Here is an 18373-nt window from a genome sequence, read left to right on the forward strand (position 1 = left end):
GTTTTCTACAATGAAAAAGCTGAGTAACATAGCCATTTGAATCCCATTCTTAATTGCTTTCACATTAGTTTTTCAATATGTCATGCATTTACAAATCTGGCACACAAGATGGAGACATTTTACTGCACAATACTGACTATTAAGTATTTCTTAAGACTATTTCTCTTATGGAATCATAGGGACTTCTGATAAATGTACTCATTTTTTCTTTTCTGTTTTCCTTTGCTTCACCGTACTGCAGTGTACTAAAGTAAACTAATCTCCCATAACATAGTTTTACATATATAATTTAAAACGAATTATTTTCGAGATATTTTTTGTTCTGAATTATGTTTTACATGCTTTTACCTGATTATTTAGCATTTTAGATTAACAATATAAACAACTATTAACTGTGTTTAAATATTTGTACACATTCGTACGAATAACTAGTAGGCGTAAGACTTAACAAAAACGTTAATAATTTAGAAAGAACTTAAGTAAAATTAATTTAGTGAAACAAACCACCTTATTCATATCAAAGACACGATCTTTAATGAATTAGTAACTCATTATTTCAGATTTGACATTGACTCTACGCGTGCACGAGACGGACTCCTGCGCGCGTGCTCGTGAATCAGGAAATATGGCGGCGCTCACGCCACTCAGTCAGGTAATGACTTTAAAAGTTTAATTAAAACTAAACTGTAAAATACATTTTGAGAGGATTTATCTAAATAATGTTCTCTAGTTGTTTAGACTAGAGATTTACACTTGTTTATGTGTAAGAACACGGATATTGGGCTCTCCTGTGAGGCAGGCGCAGTTATCGATTGTTGTTAGTGAATATTTCTTAGCTGTTTTTTCAGTTTTGCCTCGATTTGGGTTTTAATAATGTCCAATAATTGATAACTGACTGGTTTGGGCTTTCAAGGTCGCTGTTTTGCAACTTTTTGACTGTCTTTATGTCGTGACAGCTGTTTGTGCAGCAGCATTACGAAACTAAACAGTGTTATTTGCATGATTCCTGTCAGGGAATTGTCCAGAATTTCGTACAGAAGCATTATTCTGATTTTGTCCTTTGTATTATTTCAATAGCACGTTTGTGTAGGTTTTCTTTAACGAGAGAAACCTATGTTTTCATCCTGTGACGTCATCGATGCCCACAGCAGCCCCTGTCCTTCCCATTTCTGTAATAACAAACAATAACCATGTATAGTTTGTACATGATGGTGGTGCTATATTTATTGTAAAATCATAAGAATGCAATCTACTGAGAATCATCAGTGTGAATAATAAATGCAACCAAAATCAGCATTAAAACAGGATGGAAATGAGTGAGATGAATGAAAATGTACTGTATTTTATTATATTAATGATAGTATAAAAATCTTTTAGTAGCAGTATTATTTCTATGTCTTTTTTAATATTGGAAACACTTTACAGTAAAGTTCAATTAATTAACCTAAGTTAATCCATTAAGGGGACACACTGGAGACAAAACGCTGTTGTTTTTTAATGCACCTGTTAAGTTTTTTTTCATAAAGTGTTTTTTCAGACTAGTGGACCGAAAACACCCAAAAGACACTGTTACGTTTTTCTTTTATAGCACTTTATCTATTTGTGTCAATAGATTTCAATTACAATACACATTTTTAAAGGCATTTTTTTCTCCTACATTGAGCCATAAATCTCCACTTCAGTAGCACTTACACACACCAAACTTTACATTTTTATTCCTGTCTATATCCTGAAGGTTTTTACAGAGGAATTTGTTTATATACAATTAGCTTAATTTTAAACATTTTACTCCCCCCAAAATAATAAAACAATACATGGTTTCCTGTCTGTTTTTTTCTGAATTATGTAGTAACAAAATAAGATACCCAAAATCCCCTTTGTAAAAACTTTTGACTCTAATATGTCAAAAAAAAAAAAAAATTAAACAAGAATTTTGAAATTAACTTCATCCAGTGTTTAGATTTTTGTACTAGAAATGTATGCAAATTAGTGCATATTTAATTAAATAATGCCTCCATTGCATATTTAAACCTAACATTTTAGAAAAAAAATGTTTGCAATTATCAGTGTAATCAGTCATCTCTGTAAGTAAGGTGATAACTATTAGTTATTTTTTTTGTGCAATTAGCAAAACATTTGTAACATACAGTATTTCTTAATTTTTGTTAATGTAAAATACAGCTATTCAGCTAGTTCATGTTAGCTAAGAGCCAATAAATAATGTTAACAGATACAACTTTTGATGTTAATGGTGTATTAGTGAATGTTGAATTTAAGATAAACGCATGCTTTAGAAGTTCCCTTTTCCTTATTTTAAAGTTTTACTATTAAATGTAAAATTTTACTGTTCTTTTTATTAAATTTCTTTCCTATTTATGCAGTTATCAAGTGGAAATCCTGCATATGAGAGCTTCTACAGACAGGTAAAGTCATTAAACTTTTACGTAAGGGATGAACCTGTATAGAAATTATAGCAAATTACCAATGCTGTTTGAAATGGAATCAATAAAGCCCTGATATTATGTGCTTCTTATGTTAGTAATGAAATATAATATTACTATATTGGCAGATACTGATAATATGGTGTTTGTCTTTATAAGTGACGCTGATGGCCTGTTGTGTTTGTTGCAGGTGGATCCGGGAAACACTGGGAAAGTGGGTGCTGCAGAAGCAGCTCAGTTCTTAAAGAAATCAGGGCTTTCGGACAGCACACTGGGTCAGGTGAGAAAAACAATCCTATCATTGAACATCTGTAAGCCTTGAGATGCAGCACTGGAGCTGATGGTGGAAAATGACTGTGTTTTGTCTCTATATACAGATCTGGGATCTGTCAGACCCAGAGAGAAAAGGTTACTTGGATAAAAAGGTAAATACCATTGCTTAAGTCAGAATAGGCCTTTATACAATTAAATATAGTGACTTTCCATTATGATCTTTGACGTCATATTGATATTATTTATATCGGCTCTTCATTTACTTAAAGTCTTAAATCTGGTTTGTACAGTTTCACCATTGTATTTAATGGAACGTTATAAGTTCCACATTTATTGGTCTCACTTCAGTCCTCAATTTTGGTCTAAAAAAAGCTACAACCCACCAAAATAAAAGTTTTGTTTTACTTTGTACAGTAGAGTGTTCTGTTAGTATGTTAAATACAATTAATATGTCGCACATTAATATCACACATTTTTTTGTCCACGTTTTAATTTAAATTGTAAGACTGTAGACTGTGCAGCACTTTGTTTAAAAAAAAAATTGTTATATTTGATTAAATTTTAAAGATTAAATCATTTATTTTAGGTTTATGCATTCACTTGTTTACCACCTTTAATTAATACATTTGTATTAAAAAATTAAAACAGAAAAAATACAGACAACATAGAATTACAGAAAAAAGTAAAACATTTCTTGGAGCTCTATTATTGTTAACATTTTAATAAATTAAAAATAGTTAGTTTTATTAATTGTTAATTAGACAGATATGTTGATTTTAGCGCAGTTGAGATACTATTATAGTTTTTATTCATATTTTGAATTAGTTTTTACATTTATTGATTTAAAGTTTTAGTTATTTTGTTGTGCAATTGTATTTATTTATTTTAGTACATCAAGATAAACTCAATGTTAAAGAGAAATGTTGCCTTAGCAGCTAGTTGAAAAAAATGAGTTTAAGTTTTACATTTTTTTTTTAAATATAATGTTTACTGAATGCTTATTTTAATAGCAAAAGTGTATTTGCATTTTTTTTATTTTTAAAATTGTATTATTTTTTCATTTTTAATTTTTAAAGCTTTCTTTTTTTATTTTAGGTTTAATGAATTGATATAACCCTGGTTTAACTGCATTCTCTATTAAGGTTTTCTTCAGTACATCAAGTTAAACTCAATGTTAAAGAGAAATCTGGCCTTAGCAGCTAGCTGAAATAAAATAAGTTTAAATTTTTATGTTTTTTTTTTTATTAAAATGTGTACTGTATGCTTATTTTAAGTAACAGAGATTTATTTTAATGTTTTTAATTTTATTATTTTTGTATTTTCATTTTTAAAAATGTTTTTCTTTTTTTCTTTTAGTTTTAATTCATTGTTACAACCCTGGTTTATCTGCATTCTCTATTAAGGTTTTTCTTAAGTACATCAAGCTACACTCAATGTTAAAGAGAAATTTGGCTTTAGCAGCTAGCTGAAATAAAATAAGTTTGTTTTTATTTATTTTTTAATTAAAATGTTTACTGTATGCTTATTTTAAGTAACAGAAATTGATTTACATTTTTTTAGTTGTGTTATTTTTTATCTTAATTTTTTAAAAAGTGTTTTTTTAATGAATTGTTTTAACCCTGGTTTAACCTCAATCTTTATAAAGGGTTTCTTCACTGCTCTGAGGCTGGTGGCATCTGCTCAAGGAGGAAGTGACGTCAGTATAAACAGTTTAAGCCAGAACATCTCTGCACCCATCCCTAAATTTGTGAGTATTAGGAATTTATTGTAAATAACACTTGTTTGTGTTACATGCTTAAAATATCTGAAACCACAGTCAACCTGTTGAATACGGTAGCTGATGTTGACAGTTAATCGCTTGTGTTTGCATGCTGATTTGTAAGTTGTTTGGGTTTAAAGCCTCTGTAAAATCAAATACATGTAAATGTCTACAATGCCTTGTGTGTTTTTTTAGAGAGACGCTGGCAGCCCGTCCCTGAACATCACAACCTCTGCTGCTGATTCCAGCTGGACAATAAAGGTACAGAATTACTGAAGTAGAGTTAGATTTGTAATGAAAAACATATTTAAGTAGTCTCAGTTTTTCTCTCCACACTTCATTGTCTCTTTTCCACTGTGTTTGGCTTCACCAGCCGGAGGATAAAGCAAAGTATGATGGGATATTTGAGAGTCTGTCTCCGATTGGTGGGCTGCTGTCAGGTGATAAAGTGAAACCAGTCCTTATGAACTCAAACCTGCCTCTCGATGTGCTTGGAAAGGTGAATATCTGTTTTACTTTATAGTAGGCTTGCGCTGATATAGATTCTTATTCACCTAGTGTTTTTTTATGATATTGAAAGACATTCTAATGAATGTAGCAAAAATTAAAAAGTGAGACTAATAGTCTTAGTAAACATTTCTTTTTCGAAGGAATGCTGTTATTATGAACTTTCTATTAATCTAAAAATCCTGAAAAATAAAATGTATCACAGTTTAAACAAAAAATAATAATAGTTTTAGCACTTGTATGAATAAATGTTTCTTGAGCAGCAAATCAGCATATTAGAATAATTTCCAAGTGATCATGTGACACTGAAGACTGGAGTAATGATGCTGAAAATTCAGCTTTAATCACATGAATAAAGTACATTTTAACACACATTCAGATAGAAAACTGTTATTTTAAATTGTAATAATAATTTACAAAAATTCTGTTTTTCTGCATTTTTTTTCCCATAAAATAAATGCAGCCTTGATGAGCAGAAGAGACGTCTTGCAAAAACTTAAAAATAATAACTGACCAAAAATATTTGAATCCTATTGTTCATATATACATAATTAAAAAGTATAATATTATTTATTATATTATTTGTGACAATTGACCAATTCAGACCAATGCAGAACGTTAACAAATATTAATATTGCTAATATTTGCCATACAGTGTTTATTTAATTATATAGTTTATAATTGATTTTCATTACTATATAAATGTTTTTTTTTTGACTTCTCTCATTGTAGATTTGGGATCTCAGTGACATTGACAAAGATGGACACTTGGATAAAGATGAGTTTTCAGTGGTGAGTCACTTAATGCATCAAACAAGATATCATATGTTTTTATTATTAGTAGTTTAGGGTTAGTAATGTTATCAAACTGCGTCATCCTGCAGCATTTGTTCTGTAGATATGAATGATTCCCCAAATCACGTGTCTTATTACTTTAAATATTTAATATTATTCACATTGTCCAGTGTGTACAATATATGCAGGGTTTGTACAAGGTGCTTAAAGTGCTTGAATTTGAAGTGCTTTTCACGAAAAATTCATGCAGTCCAAAAACATCATGCCATTTTCAGAAAAGGAATCTCAACGTCACTTGTAACGATTTTTAAAAACCACATAGTGATGGGTGACAGTGAGCTTTTCGAAAATTCTGAGTCTAATCGGATCGCGTATCGCAAAACATTTGTTTCAGATCATGTGAGAATGGGTTTGTGAATCATTTCTCAAATTGAATGATTCAAATCAAACCATTTGCATCATGCAAAATGATTCACGGTCTGCGCTCCAGATCCTGGTCTGAAATTATGGTTCGCAAATCATTATTTAGCTCTGGAATTCAGAGAATTAAAACATTAAAGGGATAGTTCACCCAAAAATGAAAATTGATGAAAAATTATGTTTATCTACTCACCCCCAGGGCATCCAAGATGTAGGTGGCTTTGTTTCTTCAATAGAACACAAACAAAGATTTTTAACTCAAACCGTTGCAGTCTGTCAGTCATATAATGGCAGTCAAATCTGTAAGAGTGAAAAAAAACATACACGGACAAAACCAAATTAAACTCTGCTGGCTCGTGATGATATATTGAGGTCTTAAGACACAAAACAATCGGCCTGTGCAAAAAATGGAACAGTATTTATATCATCATTTACCTCTGATCCACCACAACGTTCTACTGCCCTCAGTGCATTTTGTGTCTTAAGATCTCAGTGTATCGTCACGAGCCGCAGGGTTTAATTTGGTTTTGTCTGTGTATGTTTTTTTTACTCTTTAAGATTTGTTAACCATTGACTACCATTATATGACTGACAGACTGCAACGGTTTAAGTTAAAAATCTTTGTTTGTGTTCTGCTTAAAGAGGTCATCAGATGCCCATTTTCCACAAGTTCATATGATTCTTTAGGGTCTTAATGAAAAGTCTCTAATATACTTTGGTTAAAAATTATCAATAGTAGTGTAAAAAAAACACCCTTTTACCTTGTCAAAATCAGCTCTGCAAAATATCAGCTCATTTTATGCCATTGGCCCTTTAAATGCAAATGAGCTCTGATCGCCCCTCCCCTCTCTGCTGAGGGATTACAAGCTGTAATGTTTACTTTAGCCGCATTTAGCTGCGTTTAGCTGCATTTAGCCACGTTTATCGGCGAAACTTGCCAACAAGCACATTATTAAGAAAGGCCATTTGCAAAGATGCATAAAAAAATCACTTCTGCTGTGGGTGAAGCTGCATCATGAATGATTCACACGAACATAGATGCATATGTAGATCGGGATCGGTGCTTTCCTTTTAAAACGAAAGTAACGTCCTCTGCGTCTTCAGCGGCTCAGATGTCGGGAGTAAATGACGACTGCTATGTTCATTATTACATCCAACAACAGAACACCTCAATCGCTCAATCAGAGTCTTCCTCTGCACCTGAGTCACACAATGGCGATAGTATTCGGACTGTTTGAGCTCGGTGAGGGCGGGGCTAAGGTAAGGCGCTCATGTCAATCAACTGTGTTTTGTCACAACGACAAGAAGCTGAGAATGACCTGATTTTAGAAAGGGGATATTACTTTTAAAGATTAAAAAAATACCACTGTGTGGATTTTTATCATTGTAGGATGGTTGTGTACACAAACTGCCAACACACATTAATGTTCAAACAACATGGAAAAGTTAGTTTTGCATCCGAAGACCCCTTTAAGAAACAAAGTCACTTACATCTTGGATGCCCTGGGGGTAAGCTGATAAACATCAAATTTTCATTTTTGGATGAATTGTCCCTTTAAGGCAGTACAGTTATAAAAACAAAACAAGGAAAAAAGGAAAAAATTATACACACATACAAATCCCTTAAGAACATTAACCGTGGTTTTACTATAGTAAAAAATGTAGTATAATTTGTAACACGTTAGTAGTAATATGTTGCATATGCTTCACTTTATTTTTGCCATTTTTTATTAGTATGTTTTTTATTTATCTATTGAGATCTCTGATTGAAGTCCTTGAAAATCCAAAAAGTAGTCCTGCTGTACGAACCCTGCATATATGTGACCCTGGACCACAAAACCAGTCTTAAGTCGCTGGGGTATGTTTGTAGCAATAGCCAAAAATACATTGCATGGGTCAAAATTATTGATTTTTCTTTTATGCCAAAAATCATTAGGAAATTAAGTAAAGATCATGTTCCATGAAGATTTTTTTGTAAAATTCCTACTGTAAATTTATCAAAATGTAATTTTTGATTAGTAATATGCATTGTTAAGAACTTAATTTGGACAACTTTAAAGGTAATTTTCTCAGTATTTTGATTTTTTTGCACCCTTAGATTCCAGATTTTCAAATAGATGTATCTCGACCAAATATTGCCCTATCCTAACAAACCATACATCAACAGAAAGCTTATTTATTGATCTTTCATAGTATGTATACATCTCAGTTTTGTAAAATTTAACCTTATGACTGGTTTTGTGGTCCAGGGTCACATATGTCAAAATAGAATTATGGATGTTATTATCAGTGATTGAGAAAACAGGCTGGGTGGACAAATCATAAAGAGAAATCCCAACGTTCATTTTGTCGACTGCAGGAAAGAGAGTCACATCATTTTCTTTTTGCAGGCGATGCGCCTGGTTTATGCAGCCAGAGAGAAGGAGCCTATACCATCCACCCTCCCCACCTCTCTCATCCCTCCATCCAAGCGGAAGAAGATCGCAGGCGCTCTTCCGGGATCTGTCCCTGTTCTTCCCTCTAGTCCGTTCCTCCTGATGGAAAACCTGCGGCCCACGGCGGCGCTTTCCAAGAGTCCTCTGGGTAGCAGCACAAATCTGTCTCCATCAAACTCATTCAAGCGCTCCACCCCGACTCCCCCGCAGGCTCAAACACTCACACAGGTGAACAACACGACAGGCGTGCTGCATTTAAACCTGTCAATCTTGATCTAACTCTCATAATACTGGTCCAACTACATTCTTATCAGCTCCTGGGGCTGTAGACTTTGTTCACAGAGTTTACTACCAAATAATACACAGGTTTTAAAAGGGAAAGTTTGTGTGTGATTTTCTACATTGTTTGGAAAGCATAAATAACCTACAGTTCTTTGACCAAGTCATACAGTTTATTATTAGTTACACGATGACTAAACCTATGCAGAACCCAAGATATTATCTCATATATTCTCATTCAAATGACTTTCATTGTAAACTTCATGAGCAGCCAGATATCAAAAGAGATTTGAGGTCTATGGGCTGTCAAGTTTTCGCCATCTGTGCATAAGTGTGCATGCATTCTGAAAGGAATTTTAGTGTACTGCATATACTATTAAATTAATAGTATGTAAAGCAGCATGCAAACTTCATTGATATCATGTGGTGGAGCTATTTGCTGCGTATTTGCTTTAAGGAGTGATGTTGTGCATTATAAGACACAGTCCACACAAAGCTAAAATAAAATATTTAGTTTAACTTTTGGAACCTAACTGGAAGTAAAATAAATGAAAACAAAAACTGAACTGAACTTAAACTAAAATTAAAATTAAAATAAATAAAACAGATATAGTAATTAAAAATGTTAAAAGCACATAACAAAATGATTAAAAATGTAAATAAAAATTAAAACTGGAAGTATAAAAGCAAAATCTAATTCAAACTTTTAAATTAAAAGTTTTAATTAAAAAAATATAATAGTCACTTTGCAAAGCTATTTTGCATATTTGGTTTAATTAGTGATGTTGTGGATTATAAGAGATGGTCCACACATATAAAAAGCAACCAGAGGAATCATAATAGCCAATATCGGAGTTATTATATAAAAAAATAAATAAAAATAAAGCTTAAATAAAATAGAAATATTAGATGAAAAACTTTCAAACTTCAAGTTTTAGTTTAGTTTAACTTTAAGCATCAAAATTACTAACTGGAAGTAAAATAAATAAAAGCAAAACAGAACTGAACTTAAACTAAAATTAAAATGAATATTAAAAAAAGTATACATATAGTAATTAATAAAAAAAAATTAAAATGGCAAAAGCACATAATAAAATTACTAAAAATATATTTAAAAAAATTTAAGTATACAAAAAAAATCAAATTCGAAATATTAATAAAAAATGTAATTTTTCATTTTAATTTAATTTTTATAATTTTCTTCAAGCACCAAAATTACTGGAAAAATACAAAAAACAACTGGAAATAAAACAAAAGCAAATAAAAACTAAATCTGACTTAAAACTAAAACTAAAATAAAAATAAACCTATATGTGACCCTGGACCGATAAAACGGGTATATGGGTCAAGTTTTCAAACTTTCCACTGATGTATGGTTTGTTAGAATAAATCTGGAATATGAGGGTGCAAAAAAAAAAAAAAAAATTAAATATTGAGAAAATCGCCTTTAAAGTTGTCCAAATGAAATTCTTAGCAATGCATGTTACTAATCAAAAATCTTTATTTAATATCCTAATGATCAGAGAAAAATGTATCATTTTGACCCATACAATGTATTTTTGGCTATTGCTACAAATATACCTGTGCTACTTAAAACTGGTTTTGTGGTCTAGGGTCACATATGTGACCCTGGACCACAAAACCAGTCATAAGGTTAAATTTTACAAAACTGCGATATATACATCATATGAAAGCTCAATAAATAAGCTTTCTATTGATGTATGGTTTGTTAGGATAGGACAATATTTGGCCGAGATACATCTATTTGAAAATCTGAAATCTAAGGGTCCAAAAAAAAAAAAAAAAGTCCTGAGAAAATCACCTTTAAATTTGTCCAAATTAAGTTCTTAGCAATGCATATTACTAATCAAAAATTACTTTTTGATAGGTTTACAGTAGGAATTTTACAAAACAAAATTTCATGGAACATGATCTTTACTGAATTTCCTAATGATTTTTGACATAAAAGAAAAATCAATAATTTTGACCCATACAATGTATTTTTGGCTATTGTTACAAATATACCCCAGCGACTTAAAACTGGTTTTGTGCTCCAGGGTCACATATAGTAATTAATTAAAAAAAAAAAACGATGTAAAATGAAAACTAAAAGTATAAAAACAAAATCTAATGTATAATTTTTTCATTAAATTAAACATGATTTTTAAACTACATCTACAAATTCATAAATAATGTGCATGTGTAATTTTGGCTGATGCATATAGAAAATTAACATAAAAATGCACATAGTATACACAAGTTGTATGCTTTTCCAAACGCTTCCTGTATTTGTCTTATCAGCCATTGTCTGATCACTGGGTGGTGCCGGCAGAAGACAGAGAGCAGTATGAGGAGATCTTTGAGCTTGCAGACTCTGATTTTGATGGGATGGTTGGGGGAGGTGAAGTAAAGGATATCTTCATGAACTCACGGCTGCCTCAGAGCGTCCTGGCACAGATATGGTGAGATGATCAAACAATAAAATGCAATTTCATTTCTAAAGTCACCTCCAGCTTTTTTAAAACTGTCCTTGTGTTTGCAAAATCATCTTTTTGTGCGAAATGATTTATGATTATGTTACACAATACTGTGTACATAGAAGCATGTTTTCATAGAAGAAAATGTTTTGGTCTGCAGGTCGTTGGCGGACACTCAGCGTACCGGCAAACTCACCAAAGAGCAGTTCTGTCTGGCGATGCACCTAATTCAGGAGAAAAAAAAAGGAGTAGATCTTCCACAGAGTCTGACACCTGACATGATACCACCGTCAGAGAGAGGGGTCACCAGCACACCGGTGAGAGGACAAAACTCACACATGCATGACATGCATCCTCTCACCGTCAAAATCAGGATCCCTTTATCTTTAAAGGGATGGTTCGGAGTAGAATTGACTTCATTGCTATGCACTCCGAAGCCCATGCAAATACCCGATCCGGAGTTTTTTTTACCTTAGTCAAACTTTTATGGAGATATTAGAGTTTTTCGAATTGCTTGTTACAGGAGTGATTGGTACATGTGATGTATCTTGTAAATTGCACCACTAAACGTGCAAGTAATCTTACCAAACTTGTACAGTAGTGTAAATAGGTTATGTACTCACAAAACGCTGCATCGGAACATTTGTAAGTCCACCATGAGTGTTTTAAAAACACGTTTTACCCGAGAACTACTAGTCTCAAAAACTACAAATGGCGACACGTCGACGTCACTTCCCTGGTTTGAAAAAAGCACGTAAAAGTCCTCCTACAAGTTGACATGCACACAGATGTAGTAGGAGGACTTTTACGTGCTTTTTTCAAACCAGGGAAGTGACGTCGACTTGTAGTTTCTGAGACTAGTAGTTCTCGGGTAAAACGTGTTTTTAAAACACTCAGGGTGGACTTACAAATGTTCCGATGCAGCGTTTTGTGAGTACATAACCTATTTACACTACTGTACAAGTTTGGTAAGATTACTTGCACGTTTAGTGGTGCAATTTACGAGATACATTACATGTATCATTCACTCTGTAACAAGCAATTCGAAAAACTCTAATATCTCCATAAATGTTCGACTAAGGTAAAAAAAACTCCGGATCGGGTATTTAGATGGGCTTCGGAGTGCATAGCAATGAAGTCAATTCTACTCCGAACCATCCCTTTAAGTGCTCCTCATTTAATCATATTTTGGTAACACTTTATAATAAGAATAACTTGACAACATATTTTGATAATCCATGTGATTAAATGCTTTCTAAATGGAAGGTACTTAATCTCATTGGATTTCTTTTTTGCAACTTTATGGATTTAAACTAAAGATGCACTGATCGACTGGCCAGAGACCAGAATTAGCCGGTTTTCCACGATCGGCCCGGACCAGTCTGCCGATTCCGAGCCGGTCCATTTTGGCGCCATACTTACGGCGACTGATAATGTATTAATGTCATGCCAGATGAGGCCTGCGCAGCCTGAATAATTTAAGAGAGGCTTGTGCAGAAATCAAAACAAATGAGTGCAACAGTACTCATAGAAAGTTACAGATGCATAGTGCAGTAGAAATAAATATTATAATATATCTGGGTACGCAGCATTGCACGACCAAAATGATGAACTTGAATATCAATGTGATTGCAATGTGACACAGATTTTATACAATAGTATTTTTGCTGACAAAAATAGTTCCAGTCAAAACCACAGCAGAACTGCTGTGTGTCTCCAAACTAAACAGTGGTGTTCTTTACTGAATGAATCCACGCTTTTGAACAAATCAAGTGAGTCAATGATTCAGAAACCCATTCACAAAAAAGACAGTCTCTTGCCTCACAGTCATTTGCCGCCACCTACTGGTTGTTTGGTTTCATATTTAAAAGTATCATTGCATTTTTTCCCAGCATTTCTTATGTGCATGTTTAAAAAAATATTTTAAATTTAATTTTATACAGTTATTTACGCATTTGAAATTTTGCAGTGTAAATGCATTGATAGAGAATATCTCAAGGTCAAGTTTTTTATATAATACCTTAAAAGCAACAAGTGCTGACCAAGGTGCTGCACAACCAAATATCTGAAAATCAATCAACATTAAAGCATTAAGACATATAAAATATAAGAACCGAAAAAGCCCTGTTCCCTTTAGGTTTTAAACGAGATTTCTGTAACGTAGTCCCGATTTGGGGAATTGCAATGTGCAATACATTTTTTATAATTTTTTATTACATCAATAATTTTTTTTTTTTGCATTGAAAAAATTATAGATTTTTGTTTGTATACACTCTCAATTGTAGTTCTTAGAAAGAAAACCGGAATCGGCAGGTCACAATCAGAATCGGCCAAGAAAATTGCAATCAGTGCATCTCTGACCAAAAAAAAGTGCAAAATCAGCTTCACATTATGTAATGCATTTAAATGATTACTCCACTTCCAGAATAAAAATTTCCTGATAATTTACTCACCCCATGTCAACCAAGATATTCATGTTTTTCTTACTTCAATTGCAAAGAAATTAAGTTTTTTGAGGAAAACATTTCATTTTTCAGCATTTAGTGGACTTCAATGGTGCTCAACAGATTGAAGGGTAAAAATGCAGCTTCAAAGGGCTCTACATGATCCCAGCCGAGAAATAAGAGTCTTATCTAGTAAAACGATTGGTCATTTTCTTACAAACATTTATACTTATGCACTTTTTAGCCACAAATGCTTGTCTTGTCTAGCTCTGCTATGTGCATGCGTACTCTGTGCACTCCGGTTCAAGACAGTTAGGGTATGTTGAAAAACATACAACATACCCTAACTGTCTTGTGAGTTCACAGAGTATGCATGCACATTGCAGACCTAGACAAGACAAGCATTCAAGATTAAAAAGTATATAAATTGTCAATTTTTTTTAGAAAATAACAGATTGTTTCACTGGAAAAGACCCTTATTCTTCGTCTGGGATCATTTAGAACGCTTTGAAGCTGCACTGAAACTGAAATTTTTAACCTTCAATCCGCTGAAGTCCACTATATGAAATGTTTTCCACAAACTTATTTTCTTTGTGACTGAAGAAAGAAAGACATGAACATCTTGGATGACATGTGGGTGAGTAAATTGTCAGGAAATGTTTGTTTTGAAAGTGGGGTAATCCTTTAAACCTTTGTAAAATGATAGCAGACAACAGCAACACACAGGCAGCAAATAATGTCGTGAGGGCCGTTGCTCTACAGTCTGATTGTTTCTCATCTATTGCTCTCTTGTTCTCTTGTTTTTTTCTGCTCCAGATTCTCTCTGGATTCACATCATCAGTCACGTCTGAATTGACTCCATTGACCAGTCTGAGCAGGGTAAGTGAGTCTGACACATCTGAGATGTGTTTTCTTTCTGCAGAAGTTGCATTGCTCAAGATCCTGCATGATTCACTGAGAGAATGAAATATTTTCTAAATAAATGTAATGAATGGCGGCCTTATTTTAAATAGGGATGTCCCGATCCGATATTGATATCGGAAATAGGTCCGATATCAGCCCAAAAAAACTCTATCGGATTATATCGGACTGCGTTAAAAATCTCCGATATAAGATGTCAGTTCCGCTCTAAACTCCGTTACAGCTATTCTATCCAGCAGCGTCCAGAGCCAGCGTGCAAAGCCCACGTGATCACAACACTGCTTGCTAGCGAAGTAGCAAAGAAAAAGAGTGATGTCGGCCGTGTGGCAGTATTTTTCATTAAGGTGGCTCAGTGCAACACTTGTCATGCACAAGTTTCCCGTGGTGGAACAGAACCGGGAAAGTTTAATACGTCCAACCTCATTGCGCATTTGAAGCAGCATCACAAAACTCTGCACTGAGTCTCCGCGCGCAGCCGTCTTGCCAGTCAAGAGGTGTCGCTCTCCGAATGCGAGATTCTTATATATTAATGTTTCTTATATGAGGCTCTTTTTACAACTAGAAGGTTAATATTGTTTTTAACTTGCGACAAAACAACGAATTAGCCGTGCATTTATATGGAAATATGCTTTAGGAGCTATCCATCTTCACTCCCCTCAGTATTACGTCGCATTCGGAGATCGATACCTCTTGACTGGAGAGACGGCCGCGCGCGGAGACTCAAACAGTGAAAGTGAGTTGTTCAAAAACGTTCTTTTTAGTAAACTCTGTGAACACAAACAATGTTCTCAATGCTGGAGTTCATGTGTAGAGACCCAGACAATACTTCGAGCAAAGTTTCATGGTGTGTCGAGTCTTCTCAGTGTTGTAAAAATATGGATTTTGATGCGCTCAAAAACTTGCCCCTAGTTCTCCCATTCACCGGCCACTGACCACAAAAAGAAATCACTGTCAATCTCAAAAACGGCTTGTTTGTCGTAAGTATGCTTTTAGATATAAGTTTGTCTCGTTTACAGTAAAAACAAAAACAGCCCAGGTTGCATTTTGACAATAGTTATCCTTTAAAGAAACAATCCTCTGGCAACTTCAAGCAACCAACGCTGCCTGAAACCCTCGCAAAGCGTGACAATAATAACAATAATGATCAATTATTTTTGAGGAGCATAGGAGCAGACTCACTGCTCAGCATGCAGAAATGCTTATCTTCTTAAAAATAAAATCTCCACATCATGCTCGGACTGCAGAAAGTTGAGTTGGAGGAGTAGGAAGTGTAGTCATCCTTTTAGTTAAATATTTGTTTTCTGCCCTGTATTAGAGTTATATTTATTTTGTTTTCACTATTTTTTGTGGATAGCAAATGCAATGATCTCATTCTTTCAGGCAGTGTGTGTAAAATTGAAACTTTGGACACTCAACCTTTAGCAGTTGGTCAATTAACAATATTTTTTTTTTCTTATGTTCCTGCTCTCAGCTGTTCTTACCATTTGCTGACGGTAAAAAATAAATAACTGAAGAGACCTTTAATTAGTATTTTGCACTTTAAAAAATATATTTTTGTTTATTCAATTAAGATATTTTTCAGGGTCTTAATATTTATTCTTTAATTCTTTTTTTTATATATTCTTATGTAAAAGGTTCACATTTGTGCAACCAATAGTTAATAAATTGGTCGTTTTTTTCCATACTTACTGTTGCTGACTTTTGTTCTCAGTTTGATCTAGCCGTTCATACATTCCACACAAAAAAATAGGTAAAAGTATTCATGATTTGTGCTGATTACTGTATCGGATTTGTATCGGTATCGGTTAGTACTGAAGGCTACAATATCGGTATCGTATCGGAAGTTAAAACGTTGTATCGGGACATCCCTAATTTTAAAACTTGTTTATTTAATGTAAAATGATTATTGCGGTGAGTAGTATGGTTCTTTATGCATCGTCTGAATACTGAATAAATAAGCTTTCCATCGATTGACAATAATTGTCCGAGATACATCTATTTGATTATCTGTAATCTGAGGGTTCAATAAAATCTAAATATTGTGAAAATCGCCTTTAAACTTGTCCAAATGAAGTTCTTAGCAATGCATATTACTAATCCAGAATTCAGTTTTATATTTATGTTAGGAAATTTACAAAATATCTTCATGGAACATGATCTTTAATATCCTAATGATTTTTTGCATAAATGAAAAATCAATAATTTTGACCCATGCAATATATTTTTGGCAATTCCTACAAATATGCTTGTGCTATTTAACACTGGTTTTGTGGTCCAGGGTCACATATGTTTGGCAACAATTCTTTTAAACCTAACTGATGCAGTAAATTGCATTTTATTTCTCAAAAAACTATGTTGGAAGGCATACCCATGTCCATATTCCAGGATAATGAAGAAATTTCTGAAGAAAATTATGAAAGCAAATATTCATTTTCTTTAATTATGTACAATAAGAATGTAAGAATGCAAATAGTCTGTATTGATTTCATGTTGACAAAGTAGATATCAGACGAAAAACTCCAATTTTAGTTTAGTTCAAGCGCCAATATTATTAAGAAATCTAAAGCTAAAAATGAATTAAAATGAATTAATCCTAACTAGTAATGTAATGATAGTAAAAATTAAAAAAGTACATAACAAAATTACTAAAAATGTAGCTAAAATTAAAATGAATACTGAAAGTATACAGAAGACTCTAACTTATAATAATCCTAACCTGTAAAATTCTTTTTTATTTATTAAAAACAAAAAAAAACAAAAATCTGTCTACTTGTTTTCTTCTTATTATAAAAGAAATAATAACTTTGTCCTCTAACACTAGCTCTATCTGTTCTATTTCTTTTCTATCCACTTTTTAAATATTATTTAAGAAAAACTATATTGCTAATATTGCTGTTAGTTTGTTTTGATTGCTTCTGTTGTCCTCTTTTGTAAAATGGAAAAGTACCTGTATAATAATATATCAAAAGTACTAAAATAACAGTACTTAAAACGATTTCTGCATGCACAATTTCTGCATCAAAATTAAACAAGACTTTTACATCTATGAAATGATTAATAATGTGTATAAACTAAAGTGTTTTATTCAGTTTATGATGGTGAATATTTATTTTCTTATATGTTTAAGTTAATTTGAAGAGTTTATTTGCAAAAACAGATTTTCAAAAACAATGTTTTTTATTATGTAATCATGTTTTTATTGTGTGAGCTGTATTTTTTAAGTAATTTGTACTTAATCAAAATAGCCCAACTGCAGTTTGATTGAGATTAATTGGAATGCACAATGAAAAAACATGATTATTGAAAATGGTTAAAAACTGAGTTATTTGCTTTTTCAAATTAACTCTTTAAATGAAGAATTTAAGAGTGTAAACAGTGTTTTAATTGTATGTTGCCTGAAGTCTATCTTTATGTTTGAAGTGATGAGAACGCCACCTAGTGCTCATCTCTGTGTACTGCATAATTATACAGATGTACTGTAGATGACAGAGTATGACTGTCTCTTACGTAACATGATTTTTCCAGGACAGCAGCAGTTCTGTTGGGTTGGTTGAGCTGACGGGAATCAAGGATCTGGATGACATCAACCAGGAAATCTCCCAGCTGCAAAGGTCAGAGAGTT

At 32.9% G+C, this 18373-nt stretch overlaps 1 protein-coding gene across 1 annotated transcript in view; it reads left to right on the top strand.

The window, feature by feature from the left end:
* Positions 1-625: 625 nt before the first annotated feature.
* Positions 626-18373, top strand: part of eps15l1b (epidermal growth factor receptor pathway substrate 15-like 1b) — a 61688-nt gene continuing 43940 nt past the window's right edge. Inside the window, exons 1-12 of the mRNA XM_073848486.1 lie at positions 626-652; positions 2632-2721; positions 2819-2866; positions 4360-4461; positions 4669-4734; positions 4847-4972; positions 5713-5772; positions 8586-8858; positions 11211-11371; positions 11547-11703; positions 14647-14709; positions 18277-18362. Coding sequence (XP_073704587.1) covers positions 626-652; positions 2632-2721; positions 2819-2866; positions 4360-4461; positions 4669-4734; positions 4847-4972; positions 5713-5772; positions 8586-8858; positions 11211-11371; positions 11547-11703; positions 14647-14709; positions 18277-18362 — 1259 coding nt within the window. The remainder of the gene's footprint in view (positions 653-2631; positions 2722-2818; positions 2867-4359; positions 4462-4668; positions 4735-4846; positions 4973-5712; positions 5773-8585; positions 8859-11210; positions 11372-11546; positions 11704-14646; positions 14710-18276; positions 18363-18373) is intronic.

Source organism: Garra rufa, chromosome 10 (genome assembly GCF_049309525.1).
Source record: "Garra rufa chromosome 10, GarRuf1.0, whole genome shotgun sequence".
In the NCBI taxonomy this organism is placed as follows: domain Eukaryota; kingdom Metazoa; phylum Chordata; class Actinopteri; order Cypriniformes; family Cyprinidae; genus Garra; species Garra rufa.